Here is a 15,281-nt window from a genome sequence, read left to right as displayed (position 1 = left end):
GCTTTTCACCTCTCGTTGTTGATTTATATAGGTTTTCTTTTGCCATTCATCACTGCCCATGGTCAAATAGAGGATTTCCTAACCTAGTGTCAACAAAGATCATTGCCACCACAAAGGAAGCCTGCAACGGAACATCTTCCCGATTGCAAGGCTATTCTGCCATCATATCAATCGGCAAGATAACTAGTTAATGTACGTGGAATGGTTGTATTTGAAATGACGTCGCAATGCAGGCCCCGCGTAATTGTATTTCCGACCCCGTTTATACACGCGCCAATCTTTTCTTCGCCATCGAGACCTCGGAAGGTGTTGCATCTATGGACTGGTGGGATTCTCGGTGTGCAGAGAAGAGCTGGCCGTTCTCCTTCTGATGGCTGCAGCTGCACACTGCAACTCGCACTCGCGATGGCACCCCGAAAGGGCAAGGACGCCTCCGTGTCGCGGTCGCCTGTTCCGCCCGGCGTGTCTGTCGGCAGGATCAGCAAACCTGGATCATCTTCGCCCAAGCCTAAGCCTAAGCCTAAACGTCGACCGGGCCGACCGTTTAAGCTGACCTTCCCAGCGCGAGCCGACTTGTCACCATCTCAGTCCTCCCGATCCGCACGAACGACCGCGACCCCTCGAGAAATCACGATGGCTCCGCCCCGGACCTTGTCCATGCTCGAAGCCTTGCCCGTGGAATTGATCGAGCAGATCTTCCTATACTCCTTGAACCTCAACTTCGCGCGAGCCTCGCCAGCCCTGGCGGCAGCCGTCTCGAGTGAGCGCATCTATGGCCTGCTCATTCTGCTCGCCATCTGGGACGATCCCCCCAGCTACCCGCGAAGTGAAGCCATCGATCGCGCGTTGGCGCCCTTGAACTATCGGCCGCTCTCTCTAGACGAGCGCGAGCGCCTGCAGGAGGCCGTCTTTCGGTGCCGGTGGTGTACGATGGACCGCGTCCGCGAGCAAATACCCACCGTGATGATTCTGACGATTCATCGCCAGTGGATCAATGCTGGCATTCAAATGACCTCTGAAGACCAAGCAGCACTGCATCGGTTTCTGGAACGTCAAGACGACACGGCTCGCGTGTTCCACGGCAAAGGTGGACCGCTCAAGCGAGTCGCCGGATTGCTACGAAGTCACCCCAAAAAGCAACGCCTGTCCAGCCTCCCCGGTCCGCACCCTTATGAGCTACACATTACACCCATGGTGCGCATCGAGATCCGCGTCCCCACGATGAATACCATTATGACCTTCCCAGCGCTCCATCTGTTGCGCTTCCCGACGCACATGCTTCGCGGCCGCAGTATTGGGTTCACCCAGGCCGATGTAGCCTTCCTGGAGATGCTGCGCATCACCTCGGACAGCTTCAAATACAAATCCAGTGACTGCCCGCTCCTCCCATCAACCACGACCAAGGTAGACCGCACCGCCCTCCACCAAGGCGTGACGACAGCTATTCGCACGCAGAACTTCAATGCGATGATCTCCCTCCTCAAGATTGACGAGTACTGCTTCCGCTTCAACGCCTCCAACATCGGCCACAGCGTCTTCTACACCATCCCCTCCGACCACTTCCTCACCGTCACCCGTCATGGCCGGGACAAGCCCCATCTCAACCTCTCTTTCTTTGAAGCCCTCCTTCGCGCCAGCGCCGAATCCCTCCCCCCGCACTCGACGGAGATTCGGGCGTGGGCGCTGGATAATATTCGTCTAGAGCAACGCAGGGATACCCCGTATAATCAAATGAACGCCCGTTTCGCCCGCTGGCTGTTGAATTTCATGATGCGACTCCCGGATCAGATCGAATATTCTCTCGATTTCCCAAATGCACAATTATTCACCTGTGGACAGGTTGATCCCATGGATTTGGAAGGCTGTTCTTTCATGGAAGAGGTGCTGAACCCCGTGCGCAGACCATTGGACAGCTGGATGGAAGAAAGCATGTTCCATCCCGACGAGTATTGGCTGAAGAAGGCGGATCAGACTTGATAACCGGGCAAAATCGCCCCTGCTTTTCGACTTGCTGGTGTGCCACTCTTAGACCATATGTATTATTCATCCGTGGCTTCTACTGGGCCCTGTCATAAAACTGTACAGTCGATAGAATTCCATAACATATTCCAAATAGGATGCAGGTTACAAACAGAAACAAGTGTACATATACGCCCAGGGCAATGTTGAGTTGGTTTGCATTGGGAGATCGATTTACTGCGGTAGATCGTGGGGCATTTAGAATGGAAACTTGCCAAACAGTGTTGTACAAGGATGCTAATTCGACTATGAACCATATGTAAACCAATCGTGTCGTTTGTAAACAGAAGAAATTGCAGGAAGAAGTTCGGGAAAGGAAACAGGATATATGGGTATTCGTGGTCACCATTTCGACATCATCGCATCACTCACAGCTTCGCCGCGCTGCCAGGCGAGGAGATTTCATTATACAGCAAGCTGGTCAGGAAATCCGCATAATCCTCGCCGGTCACCTGGCCCGCGAAGTAGCGCGCCGCCAGCTGGTACTTGTTGCCCTTAGGGCCCTGCGAGGACAGGCTATCGGCCTGCTCCTGGAGCAGACGGAGTGCGTAGCTCTTGTCAACGCGCTTGCCCTCCGCCGTCGAGACGTTGTGGCGGACCCACTGCCACAGTTGACTGCGGGAGACCTCGGCTGTGGCAGCGTCTTCCATGAGGAAATTGATGGGCACGCAGCCGATGCCGCGCAGCCAGCCCTCCATGTAGCTCAGGCCGATGTTCAAATTCTTGCGGATGCCGTCCTCGGTGATCTTGCCGGGGACGTTCGTGTTGAGCAGGTCGTTGGCGGTGATGGAGACGTCCTCGCGGCGTTTGAAGAGCTGGTTGGGGGTGGGCATGTACTTGTTGAAGACGTCGGAGGCGATTGCTGCCAGCGCCGGGTGGGCCACCCAGGTGCCGTCATGGCCGGCACGCACCTCGCGCAGCTTGTCGGCGCGCACGCTCTCCATGGCCTTGTCGTTAGCGGCTGGGTCATTCTTGACGGGGATCTGGGCAGCCATGCCACCCATGGCGTGGACCCCGCGGCGGTGGCAGGTCTTGATCAGCAGCTTAACGTAGGCTTCCATGAAGGGCACGGTCATTGTGACATCGGAGCGGTCGGGCAGGACGAAGTTGGGGTGCTGGCGGAACTTTTTTATGAAAGAGAATATGTAGTCCCAGCGGCCGCAGTTCAGGCCGGAGCTGTGGTCGCGCAGCTCGTAGATGATCTCGTCCATCTCAAAGGCCGCCGTGATGGTCTCAATGAGCACGGTGCCGCGGATGGAGCCACGGGGGAGACCGATGTAGTCCTGGGAGAGGTTGAAGACGTCGTTCCACAACCGCGCTTCGAGGTGCGACTCCATCTTGGGCAGATAGAAGTACGGGCCGGTGCCGCGGGCGACCAGCTCTTTGGCGTTGTGGAAGAAGTACAGACCGAAGTCGAACAAGCCACCGGAGATTGGCTCGCCATCCACGGTGAAGTGCTTTTCATCCAGGTGCCAGCCACGGGCACGAGCGATCAGGGTGGGCAGGGTACGGTCGGTTCGGAGCTTATATTCCTTGCCGCCCTGCTTGAAGTCAACCTGGCGACGGATGGCATCATACAGGTTGACCTGGCCGTTGATCATGTTGTCCCAGGTCGGGGCGCTGGAGTCCTCGAAGTCGGCCATGTAAGTCCAGACGTCGGAGTTGAGGGCGTTGACAACCATCTTGCGGTCGGTCGGGCCGGTGATCTCGACGCGGCGGTCGACGAGACCAGGCGCAGGCGGCGCACCCTTCCATGCATCGTTCTCGCGGACGTGCTTGGTCTCGGGGAGGAAGTCGGGCAGGTGGCCCTTGTCAATCTCGGCCTGGCGGTCGATGCGACGCTGGAGCAGAACTTGGCGGGTCGAATTGAAGGAGCGGTGGAGGATGGCCAGGAAGGCGCAGGCCTCCTTGGTCAGGATCTTGCGCGCATCGTTGGGGATGCTGCCCAGAATAGCGACATCCTTCAGCTGTGCCTCGACGGAGGACATGACGAAATTGGCGATGAGGATGCTGAGGCGGGCGTGTATAGAGTCGTGGATTCACAGGTGACTAGCGGCCCATCAAACACACGGGGAATTGACGGGAATGCAGATGGATCAACACGAGAGAAGTTGACTCCTGCGCAGGCCCGAAGCATATATAGGTTGCACGATTGCCATTTCCTCCCGACCGAAGGCGGAGACGACGTCAGAGCACGAGCCGCGGTTATTTCGCCCAAGTACCGTTTGTACGGCCACTGCATACTATCGGTACTCCGGGGATTTCACCCACGCTTCGACAAGCCTCGGCGGGTCCCGACGTTGCTCTGCTCGTTCTCTCATTCGACATCCCACGATTCACCCTTCACCAACTCCACCCTCCACCATCTCGACTTGCTCGACTTTCCCGACGGGAAACTCGCCGCTTCCTCTCGGCCGACATCGTTGCCCCCCCTGGCACGATCTGGTGCAGCGCATCTCAACCAGTGCCGTCAACCGCACTCGGGATGCGCCGCACACCGAATCTTATCAGTTCGGCTTCGCATGCACGATGCCGTCCTACTCTTGGTCGAGGGAGCACTTATATCGGGTTGACGATGATTCGTGATGGTCTGGAGGCGAAACTCTTCAACGCTGCACTCCGGCCAACTTGGTTGGATCTTGGACTCAATCCCTGGCCGTCCCCTAACGCACCCGAGGGTTGAGCGTTTCTCCCCGCAGGTCCGGGTTCAATCAACCCGCGGTTCCCAGATCGCGTTCCCTGCTCGGTAGCTTTCGGCTGATGGGATGAAGGAATCCAAGGGCCTCTACACGTTCCTATTTGTCCCGGCGACGATAGCCATTGCCACATGTGATGCCGCATGTGATTGCTGGTTACTTGCGACTATCTACATCTGATATTAATAAGGGAGGATAGGTGGATCTGCATGGTAGCAGGAAGATGAAGCTTGGACAGGAAGGGTTGAATTGGATCGGTCGGGTCAATTAAAGAACTAGTGGGAGACGGGGAGGTTTTGGCTCGGTTTATACAGGCCTGTCGCCAATAATCTCTGCCCATATTCTTTCAGCTGAATTCTGTTCTTCTAGAGTGGGAATTCAGAGCAAAAACGCAGGAGTCGAGACATTCGTAATCCATACCATCGTATAGAGACAACCTGCCTTGGGGGGGCAAGTGAGAGAGTCAACTTTCTGTTGAAGCGTCCTTGAGGCATTCCCCAACGACCCAGTATAAGGTCACAACGTAAAAGCTCGCCCATGTAGGACCGACTGTCAAGCTCCATATGCTAGATGTGTTCGATGTGCTAGATGTGCTAGATGCTCCACTCTGTTAGGATCCTTAGGCAGAAACCGTCCGTTGTGCCCGTCCACACCGCCTGTCAATCCTGGATCAACCGTCGAGATCTCCACCGTCAACAGTCAACCCCCACTGCGGTCGCCCATTGCGATCGTCAACACACCTCGAGCCGGGCAAAGGTACGCGGTCCAATTCGGCTCAAGTACACCGCTGGACATCAGCTGATTCTCTCAAAGTCGTTCACCCTGTGACTGAGCACGCCACCAGTGCGTTGGAGAAGCGAATTCGCCCACAATGATGTCCAGGAGCCAGTCCAGTTTGGGGTATCTCGACGCCGCTCGTGAGGAGTCCTCTGCCGCAGGGATTTCTCCATCATTCAACCAGCAGCCGTCATCAGGTCCGATCAACTTGTCCGGCTTGGTTTGCAATGTGCGCCGAACTACCGGCAAAGAGCCTCATCCCCTAGTGGGGGCCACCACGACCATTCTGGGCGACAAGCTATACGTCTTTGGAGGCCGGATCCTCTCGCGCAGCCGCCCCAAATTAACCTCCGACCTGTTTGAATTGGACCTCATCCGCCGCCACTGGACGAAGATCGAGCCGACCGGCGACATTCCACCGCCTCGCTATTTCCACAGTGTATGTGCTTTGGGCGATAACAAGCTGGTGTGCTATGGAGGAATGTCGCCTGCACCAGGGACACCTAAGGACCCTGCGAATCATGGTGGTGCCTCCGCTTCAGAATCCCAGGCCGAGGTCGTGGTCATGTCAGATATCCACATCTTTGATGTCCCCTCACGGACGTGGACTCGGGTGACAGCCCATGGATCACCCCAGGGGCGATATGCCCATTGTGCCACAATCCTTCCCTCGAGTGCCTGCTTCACCTCGGCCACTGCACCGCTGTCTGCCATCCACCACAATCCGGAATCCTCCACGCCCCACCAAGGCTCAATCGGTGTGGATATCGACGGATTTGGTGGCGCTGAGATGGTGGTCGTCGGGGGCCAAGACAGCTCCAACCACTACATCGAGCAGATCAGTGTCTTTAATCTGCGGAGTCTGAAGTGGACCAACACCAGTCCCCTTGGACGCAGCTGTGGTGCATACCGCAGTGTTGTGGCACCCTTGGTTGGTATGGATGTTTCCGAAATTGGGTCCGCTGCACCCGATAGGGAGAAGCATGAACCCATCGATGATTCTGGCTCGCCGGGATGCCCTATGCTGATCTACTCCAATTATAACTTCCTGGATGTCAAGCTTGAGCTGCAGGTTCGCTTGCCGGACGGGCGTCTTGTTGAGCGACCAATGCAGAGCCAAGCCTCGCCGCCAGGACTACGATTCCCCAACGGCGGCATTATCAACGGCCACTTCGTCGTGAGCGGCACGTATCTCACTTCGTCGAAACAGGAATACGCACTCTGGGCTCTTGACCTCAAGACATTAACATGGGGTCGTATTGACGCCGGTGGCTCTGTCTTCGGTCATGGTAGTTGGAACCGTGGTGTTCTTTGGCCGCGTCGCAGTGCATTTGTGATACTGGGGCATCGCAAGCGAAGCCTTGTTGATGATTACAACCACCGCCGCATCAACTTCTCCCATATTTGCCTGGTCGAGCTGGAGGCTTTTGGACTCTACGACAACCCCTCGCGTACTTCGTCGACATCTGGATATAAGTCACATAGCTCACCGTCCGTTCCGGCGTCATTGCAACAGAAGCTGGCCCAGTTGACGACCAGTGGGCGGCCATTGTCCACCGCATCTAACGAGCTGGGCAAGTTGGCGCTTTCATTACACGAGATGTCTGACATGGAACTGCAAGCGATCGGTGGAGAGCGCATTCCCGTCAACTCTCGGCTCTTGACTCGCCGCTGGGGCCCATATTTCATTCAGCTACTGCGTGAGTCATCGGAAGGAGGCATTGCGGACGTAGCCACTCTCCGTCCAGCTCAAATTCACCCCAGCCGCAACTCCAGCATCACTATCACGCCATCGATTGGCCAAAACAGCAGCTACTCCAATGCCACAACACTGGTCAACCCTTCTGCCCCGCCAAAAGCACTTCTGGAAAACTTGGAGGCTCCCTCCGCCCACGGCCTTGCCCCAACATCCCGACCGCGTGTCCTCTACCTACCTCACACAATTTTGACACTCCAGGTGCTGGTCCAATACTTATATACCTCGGCTCTCCCCCCTCCTGATTCCTCTCTTTGCACGCCCCAGATTCTGTGCTCGCTTCTCCAACTGGCACGTCCATACCAAGTGGATGGCCTACTAGAGGCTACCGTGGAGCGACTGCACCAAGTGCTCGACGGACGCAATGCGGCGGCTGTGTTCAACGCGGCCGCAATGGCAGCAGGTGGAGGCCGGGGCACTGGGACTACTGGTGGGCTTGGCGGTACGCTCGAGGCTCTGAACGGCGCGCACAGTAGCCATCATGGTTCCGTGCTGGGTGCATCGGAAGGCACCAACTCTTACCATAGCGTTCAAGCCTCCGACTCATCCGACACTGAGCATGGCGGCATGCCACCCTCCGCAGCCAGTAGTACCGGCGACCTCACCAACTTTGCACGGAGTATTCCATCGCTCCGCATCGACACCAGCATACCCCATCAGCGTGGCCGTCAACACCGCGGCGCTCACCGCGAACGTGAAGATTCTATCAGCAATGCCAGCACTGCGACATCCGCCTCCAGTGCCAGCTACAGCCAGTCTGACTCCGAATTCATTAGCGACAGTGAAAGCCGCTCGCAATCACGCGCTCATCACCGCCGCGACACTGATGCCAGCCGTCCACAACGTGACGTCTGGACAGGTGATTTGAGCAGTGTCATCGGTCTTCAGAAGCGCGGTCTGCGCGGTCTGATGGAGGGTCGTCGTATGCGCGAACGCAGCGCCAAGCCTCCCAGCATGAGCAGCGGCTCAACTTCGGTACCCCCGTCATCGAGTTTAGGGGATCATAATATCCCTACGCAAAGAGTGGCCGGATGATTCACTGCTTTCACCTGATGCCGTCGGCGGACTGATCGCCTTCTGCAGGAGGCCGTCCATCCTCGATGTGACGCTGTTTTAATGTATCCCACCCCCTTCTATATTTTTACGGATACCATGTTTTGGACGGCCCATTTTTCGTCCCCCTCTTCAATCCCAGCCGGCTGGGACGGCGGGGAGGTTTATACGAGGCAAAGGCCTTCCGCGCCTGTGCCAACAGCACAAAGCACGATAGAAATGGATGATGGTTGAATCGGACGTGGAGTTGAATGTCTGTTCTGTCAATTCAAATGGTGTAAATGGGCTATGATGATGAATCTAAATATGTTGACGCGTCCTTGCGCCGTTCTCTTTGCTTTCACCGGGTTTGCATATAGTCGCATCATGATCAAGCTCTCGGACACTTCAGCTATGCACGAGGGTGGGCTTGAATCGATACCACCGCTTGGAGGGACGCCGCCTCGTTCTTGCAGTGAACCGAGTGCTCTCGTCTCTCAACGAAACTCAAGTGGTAGGACTGTGAATTTCTTCATTTCTTCCATAGTTTCCACCCACAGCTTCTTCTGGAAGGACTGGCCGGCAGATGACTGGATATACTCTGACACGCTGCAGTCACGGAGGTCATTAGTCGAGATCCAGTTCATAGCAGGTGTTACAGCACTCACTCCAGGATTTGCTTGTCACCCAGATGTCTCCCGTGCGATTCGGGCCCAGCAACAACGGCTGCATTGATGATCAACCACCCACCGACTTCAGCTGAGCGCGCCCGCACGAAAAAGAGCACATTGAAAAGGAGACGAATGTGCAGAGGCAGAAAAGCGCTGATGCCCGTGCTGATCATGCCAGGACACACCATGTTCAGAATGATCTTCTCCTTATCCAGCCGAGGCGCAAGCGAGTACATGAACATCGCACAGAGGAGCTTGCTATCCGCATACCGGCACCATGGCACGTACTTTTCCTCTGAGTTCATACGTTCCAGTACGGACTCCTCGGCGCCAAGCGGAGCCTTACTCTCGAAGCTGATCCCACCGTCATGTTTTCGACTACCGACCCAAGTGATGCGGGTTGGAGATCCCGACTTGTCGGCGCTCGCCTCGAGATATGGGAGGAGCTCGGCGAGGAGGAGCACGTTGGAGAGATAGTTGATCTGGAGGGCCTGCTCATGGCCGGTCGAGCTGCGTTCCATCTTCAAGCAGCCAATGCCTGCGTTCAGCACGAGGATATGCACGACAGGGACGTCTCGTTGGAGCGCCTTGGCGAAGTCTTGCACGCTATCGTAACGATCGGCGTCAAACTTGAGGACCTTAATTGTGGGTTTTCGGGCTTTGATGGCTGGATCTTGCTGTAGTTCTTGTGCGCACGATTCTCCTTTGGCGACATTGCGCACTGCCAGCACCATCGTTGAGCACCCGAGTCTCAGTAGTTGCCGCGCAGTCTCTAACCCGAGACCTGCACTGGCACCAGTAACCACCGCGGTCTTTCCATTCAAGTCAATGCCCGAGGGCAATGGGTCGACTTTTGGTTGTCCCATCGTGGTGTTGTGTACGGGCAGTATAGCGGACGGGGCTGATCGATGGAAGATGCTTCTCGCTTACAGTCTTGGAGTCGAGGACGGACAAGCTCAATTTATAAAAGAGTGGAATTGGTCGATGGCTGCAGAATCATGGTCCGATGAGATATCCCATTATTAATGTGTCGACTCTCTGCGCAGGTGGTCTGTCTAATGGTGACAAATGCCCTGAAGTATACACGCGATAGCGCCCGATATTCCGACCGAGAGATGAGTAAGCACTGGGCCGAGCATGCCTCGGCCGAGACAGCGCCATCCGTCTTCCACCAGGAATCCATCTCTCTTGCATCTGATCTATACTCGCATACGAACAGTGTGCCATAGATCTTCCCGCCACACCTGCATCTCCAGTTAAGTTGCCGCCTCAGAGCAAGAGGCTCAATCCAATCCCCGGAAGACCTCCTCAAATCGCAGCTCGTTCCATCTCACATTGGGCTTCAACCCAGCAAACTTCCAGACTCCGTTCACCTTGCGGTAATAGTGCTCATTGGTAGCATGCGAGTGGCCACGCAGCTTCACCTCGGTCAAGTTGACGTCTGTGTACACTTGGTGAGCCGCACGCAGCTGGTGGTGGCCGATCACCTCGGTGTCGGAAATCTTCTCCCACCAGGTCTGTCCAAGCAGGTGCTGCGTCTTGATCGTGGGATCTCCAAGGAACCCGGGGTGCGTCACCATGGCCATGTACTCGTCCGCGGACATGTCATCCCATCGCCTGAGGCCGATCTTGGTGTAGTCAACCTGCCACTCCAGGTGAGATTGGGATCCGTGGTTCAACATGCATTGCAAGGGAATCATACCGTCATTGTCGGAGCGATGATGCCGCGAAGACGATCCCAGTCCTGAGATATCAGTGTTAGCCCAAGCCCTCTGGGACTGTCTCTACGGGATGTACCTTGGCATCGTAGCTATCCGCCCAGTCAAAGACCAGCTTGGAGAGAACCAGGTAGTCTACTACGGTCAGTCCTTCTCTTCGAGGCTCGAAGCATTCTTGAGTATGGATGCACGAACCTTGGAAACTGATGTCCAAGTTGGGCTCCGTGTTGTTCTTCACAGCAGGTGACATCTTGATATGAGGCGAATGGGTATTTTGACAATGATAGAAGTCTGAACCAACTCAGGTGAACTCAAGCGAACGTCCGCTTGAGTATATCTACATGCTCTCGGGCCATTTTAGCTTCACCGACATAGACGCCCCGGATCCGGCGCACATACCACGTACTTCTCTTCTGAATCCTGAGGAATGCAACCGAAACCGCTTGATACGACCTCCTATGTGACCCATCCGGAGAAACCCCATGCTTGGTTTTCCGCATGCGGTAAATGGGGTAGACCAGTCGCCTCTGACGGTTATCCGAATGCAGCTTCCATGTTCTCGAAACAATGGCCTAGACATTCATTTTACAATGGAGGGGGGTTGGCCTTGATCCACTCTGGTCACCTAGACCGGACTGATTGTCCTCGCAGTAGTCCAATCATACCGAAAGTAGAATGCGGCCAGTTCCTACAGCTCTGATTTCAGCCAGGACGCTCTCAGGATGAATAGGCCCGGGAAGGTGCCGATTGAATAAAAAACTCCCTCTCGTCGCCTCGACGGCCATTCGTTCTCACTGCCCTTCTCAAATCCTTCCTTTCAAATCACTCTTTCTCTACCAGAATCCACCCCAGCCTCTACAGAATGGTCGTGACGAACACCACTGCCGCGCCGGCGGAGCTCGCGGGCAAAGTCGCCCTGGTGACTGGAGGAAGCCGAGGTATCGGATCCGGGATTGCCCTGGAACTGGCCAGGAAGGGCGCATCGGTAGCCATCAACTACGCCCGAGACCCGAGCGCGGCCGAGAAGACGGTCCACGAGATTGAAGCGCTGGGCGTCCACGCTGCTGCCTTCCAGGCGGACCTGACCCAGGTCGAGGCGATCGAGACATTGTTCCGCCAAGTTGTGGCTCACTTCGGCCAGCTGGACATCGTGGTGTCCAATTCAGGCACGGAGAAATTTGTCTCGCTGGCTGATACCACGCTGTCTGACTTCAACGACGTGTTCGACCTCAACACCCGCGCGCAGTTCTTCGTTGCCAAGAACGCCTACGACCACATTCAGCCCGGTGGACGGGTGGTGTTGATGTCGTCCATCGCCGCCGGTGTCGGTGTGCCTGGCCACTCGCTATATGCCGGCAGCAAGAGCGCCGTCGAGGGCTTTACCCGCTGCTTCGCCGCTGACTTTGGAAAGAAGCGGTGCACGGTGAACGCGATCGCGCCCGCCGGAGTCAAGAGTGACATGTGGCTGAAGAACTCCTGGCGCTATGCGCCTGGCTGCGACCAAAACTCATCGCTCGAGGAGATCGAGCAGGCCCTCGCCAATGGCAGCCCCTTGAAGCGATGCGGTGTCCCGGCCGACATTGGCCGCGTTGTAGCATTCCTGGCCAGCCCTGCAGGAGAATGGATCAACGGTGAGTGTCGCTTGCGTGAAAGACCGATCCCCCCCCCCTTGAATGGTGACTAATGCTGCGGATTAGGTCAAATCCTGCCGTTGAATGGCGGTGCCAATATTTGAGACTGTACGTAATTCGAAACTATGATTTCTGCCTTGGGGTGTCAGATTGCTGCTATGAATTCAATTTGCCTTTATCTCTCCGCACCCCTTCTGTCTGTTCAGTGCTATAGCTTTCTAGCAAATCGGGAGAACCGACGCGAGTAGATTCTTGTCAAATAGACTGATTGTGGCTCTGATTATCTCGTACTATCTCTGGCGCTGCGAAACATCCAAACTCATGGTCACATTGTAAGAAGAGAGGGACCGAGGCCACCTCCCCAGATGATCATACGTCCAGTATGACTTTTGAAGCCAGCCATGCCGGTCACTTCTCCCTATCGGATGATGCGGTGGAGCAACATGACAGGTCCGGTATCGATTTCCACGATGATGGCAACCGAAATGATTAATGTAACCAATATGATCTAGAATGCGTCAGTAAATTTGGGCGTGTAAAGAACTCCACTGATGCGCAGGGACTTACGGCAAAGAGGAAGATGCCTACAAAGTTCAGCTCCCATCCGCCGGCATGGACTTTCCCTCGCAAGAAGGCGCTCTGTTGTCTCCAAAATCGATAGGCTCCGATCGCAGCGACAATCACCGCCACACAGTGACAGGTCACGGAGAGTGGAATGCCGACCTGGTAAAACTTGAGACGGTCCTCGGAGGCTGGGGATCGTTGCAAGCGAAACAGCTGCGCGATCAGCACCCCTTGCATTGCAATGACGACGGAGGTGCGGATGTAGGCGAGGAATGTTCGTTCGAGCGCTGGAGAAGTGTCAGTTCTTGGTCTACGAGGCTCGTGAGGGACCAAAACCACGATGAGCACCGACCGAAATAATCCCGGTTACTTCTCTGTGGCACGGTCAAGGTGACATTGTGTGTCCAGAAGCGGCAGATCTTGCGCCAGGCGCCCTTCTGTTCTTGATTGGGAAGCCGTGGTGTGGTACGCCTCGAGGTCATTCGGTATTCTTCTCCAGACGAGGCGGAGGGGTCTGAATAGTCGAGTTCGCGGTCTTCGCGCGTCTGGATTTCATGCAACTCGAGTGCCTCGTGGGCATTCGGAGAAGGCGGTCGGGCTGGGACGAGGGCGCTGGCCGGACGCTCGAGGCTGGAAGACGCTGGTTCGGTCATGATGGTCGTGCAGAGCGGCTCTGCTCACGATAGATGGCATCACGGAATAGGAATATGCGTGGAGAGGGGTGCAAGGCTCAGGCGCATCGGAAAATGGAGGATTCGGGCGATCGGTTGCAGCCGATTGTCACCGTGGATCAGTTCCCGCAGGTCGGAGCTGCGCCCGTTGGCACCGATAATCTGCGTGGCCTGCGATCCACGTCATTGCGGGAGTCGACAACATTGAAGTTGTGGGTAGCTAGACAGCAGGAGAGCTATTGACCCTGTCGAGCTCCGGGCGATCTGGATTTATATGGGTCTCTGTAGTCTTCCAACAGCTCCAGAGCCCCAGCTGCATCCGACGATTGGCGCAGCCAATCAGCGCGCACGCCTTCCAGATTGCACCATCGCTCTCCACCATGTTGAGATTCGTCGCCAATTGCAATACGACTTCGAGTTGAGAAGATCGCCTGGAATGCAGGCCGTTGAAGATTGAAGATGCTTTATGCTGATAAGAGAAAGGCGCTTGAGCTGTTGTGGAGGAGCTCAGGTGACCGACGCTGGATGCCCGATGCAGCAGGCACCAGGTGCACGTGATGGGACTCGCGAACTCGCCGACCTTCACTGCCGATCGTTGATTCACTCCTTCACCCTGTCGGGCTTGCGGTGACCACTTCTATCTCGCTGCATATCATCACTGCCCATGGAACTGATGGTGATCATCGCACCCTCGTTCCTCCTTTGATCACCTAGCACCTCGATCAGAGGCTCCACCTTGCCTCGACTTATCAAAAGCCCGACCGCAGCTCAGCCCCGACTCGGTGCCCTCTCACATCGTCTCCCTCTCGACTCTCGACTCTCGAATTCGAATTCGAAGCGTCTTCGTTCATTTGCCGCCATCATGTCATACCTACAACAGCAGCTGAAAAGTTTCAACGCCAGCGTGGTGGAGTCGGCGAGCCGCATGCCGCAGCAGAGACGAATGGCCAACCCACCGGCCTCGACCAGCAGTTCACAGGCGCCATCGGCTGCACCCACGCCCTCATCGTCAACTGATATGAAAAAGAAGAGGCATGATGCCGACATCGTCTATTCGCAGCCCGCGAACACCGGCACTGGCAAGGACATCATGACCCAGGTTCTGTTCGCAATCGAACACATGAAGACCAAAAATGTGCCCTTGAAGTTTGCGGACATCGTCTCCTACTTGTCCCTCCAACACCGCGCGCACGATCAAGGCTATGTGCAGGCTCTCCGCAGCATCCTGCAGATGCACGAAAAAGTCGACTACGACCCTAGCGGCGCAGGCGGCGAGGGCACGTTCAGCTTCCGCCCCCCGCACAATATCCGAACCCCCGAGCAACTACTACAAAGACTGCAAGCCCAAACCACGGCGGCGGGGATGAGCGTTCGAGAACTTCGGGAGGGATGGCCGAATGTCGAGGATGCAATCAACCAGATGGAAAAGGAAGGGAAACTCCTGGTCACCCGGAACAAGAAGGACGACCATGCTAAGATGGTCTGGGCGAACGACCCTTCGCTCATTGAGCATTTTGATCAAGAGTTCAGGCAGATTTGGGATAAGATTAAGATCCCGGACCCGCAGGCGGTCAAGGAAGAGCTGGAAAAGGCCGGTATCACGCCCACGAACAAGAACAAAGTCGTCAAGCCGCGCCCCAAGATGGAGAACAAGAAGGTCAAGAAGCCTCGGCGCAGTGGGAAGACAACCAACACCCATATGATGGGAATCCTGCGAGACTACTCCCACCTCAAGCGGTGAGGGAC

At 56.0% G+C, this 15,281-nt stretch overlaps 8 protein-coding genes across 8 annotated transcripts; 4 read left to right on the top strand and 4 right to left on the bottom strand.

The window, feature by feature from the left end:
- Positions 1–405: 405 nt before the first annotated feature.
- Positions 406–1,977, top strand: N7459_005479 (uncharacterized protein; the record flags this gene model as incomplete). The annotated part of the gene is made up of 1 exon (XM_056944663.1): positions 406–1,977. The coding sequence occupies one exon, from the start codon at positions 406–408 to the stop codon at positions 1,975–1,977; it is 1,572 nt and encodes a 523-aa protein (XP_056798998.1).
- A 410-nt stretch (positions 1,978–2,387) lies between these two features.
- Positions 2,388–4,007, bottom strand: N7459_005478 (malate synthase; the record flags this gene model as incomplete). The annotated part of the gene is made up of 1 exon (XM_056944662.1): positions 2,388–4,007. One exon carries the CDS (start codon positions 4,005–4,007, stop codon positions 2,388–2,390), a length of 1,620 nt encoding a protein of 539 aa, XP_056798997.1.
- Positions 4,008–5,586: 1,579 nt separating this feature from the next.
- N7459_005477 (putative regulatory protein Ral2) lies at positions 5,587–8,283 on the top strand (the record flags this gene model as incomplete). The annotated part of the gene is made up of 1 exon (XM_056944661.1): positions 5,587–8,283. One exon carries the CDS (start codon positions 5,587–5,589, stop codon positions 8,281–8,283), a length of 2,697 nt encoding a protein of 898 aa, XP_056798996.1.
- A 494-nt stretch (positions 8,284–8,777) lies between these two features.
- N7459_005476 (short-chain dehydrogenase/reductase family protein) lies at positions 8,778–9,817 on the bottom strand (the record flags this gene model as incomplete). Its single annotated transcript, XM_056944660.1, has 2 exons — positions 8,778–8,889; positions 8,949–9,817. 2 exons carry the CDS (start codon positions 9,815–9,817, stop codon positions 8,778–8,780), a joined length of 981 nt encoding a protein of 326 aa, XP_056798995.1.
- Positions 9,818–10,234: 417 nt separating this feature from the next.
- arp1 (scytalone dehydratase arp1) lies at positions 10,235–10,919 on the bottom strand (the record flags this gene model as incomplete). The annotated part of the gene is made up of 4 exons (XM_056944659.1): positions 10,235–10,594; positions 10,654–10,695; positions 10,749–10,804; positions 10,865–10,919. The coding sequence occupies 4 exons, from the start codon at positions 10,917–10,919 to the stop codon at positions 10,235–10,237; spliced, it is 513 nt and encodes a 170-aa protein (XP_056798994.1).
- Positions 10,920–11,531: 612 nt separating this feature from the next.
- arp2 (hydroxynaphthalene reductase arp2) lies at positions 11,532–12,404 on the top strand (the record flags this gene model as incomplete). Its single annotated transcript, XM_056944658.1, has 2 exons — positions 11,532–12,300; positions 12,367–12,404. 2 exons carry the CDS (start codon positions 11,532–11,534, stop codon positions 12,402–12,404), a joined length of 807 nt encoding a protein of 268 aa, XP_056798993.1.
- Positions 12,405–12,718: 314 nt separating this feature from the next.
- On the bottom strand, positions 12,719–13,517 carry N7459_005473 (DUF202 domain-containing protein; the record flags this gene model as incomplete). The annotated part of the gene is made up of 3 exons (XM_056944657.1): positions 12,719–12,808; positions 12,868–13,151; positions 13,217–13,517. The coding sequence occupies 3 exons, from the start codon at positions 13,515–13,517 to the stop codon at positions 12,719–12,721; spliced, it is 675 nt and encodes a 224-aa protein (XP_056798992.1).
- An 880-nt stretch (positions 13,518–14,397) lies between these two features.
- N7459_005472 (transcription factor TFIIE subunit TFA2) lies at positions 14,398–15,276 on the top strand (the record flags this gene model as incomplete). The annotated part of the gene is made up of 1 exon (XM_056944656.1): positions 14,398–15,276. The coding sequence occupies one exon, from the start codon at positions 14,398–14,400 to the stop codon at positions 15,274–15,276; it is 879 nt and encodes a 292-aa protein (XP_056798991.1).
- Between the last annotated feature and the right edge of the window lie 5 nt (positions 15,277–15,281).

This window comes from Penicillium hispanicum (assembly GCF_028827665.1).
Source record: "Penicillium hispanicum strain IBT 35686 chromosome Unknown utg000005l_segment0_segment0, whole genome shotgun sequence".
NCBI classification, from domain to species: domain Eukaryota; kingdom Fungi; phylum Ascomycota; class Eurotiomycetes; order Eurotiales; family Aspergillaceae; genus Penicillium; species Penicillium hispanicum.
Note: the sequence above shows the minus strand (reverse complement) of the source record. Positions and strands in the feature narration are given on the sequence as shown.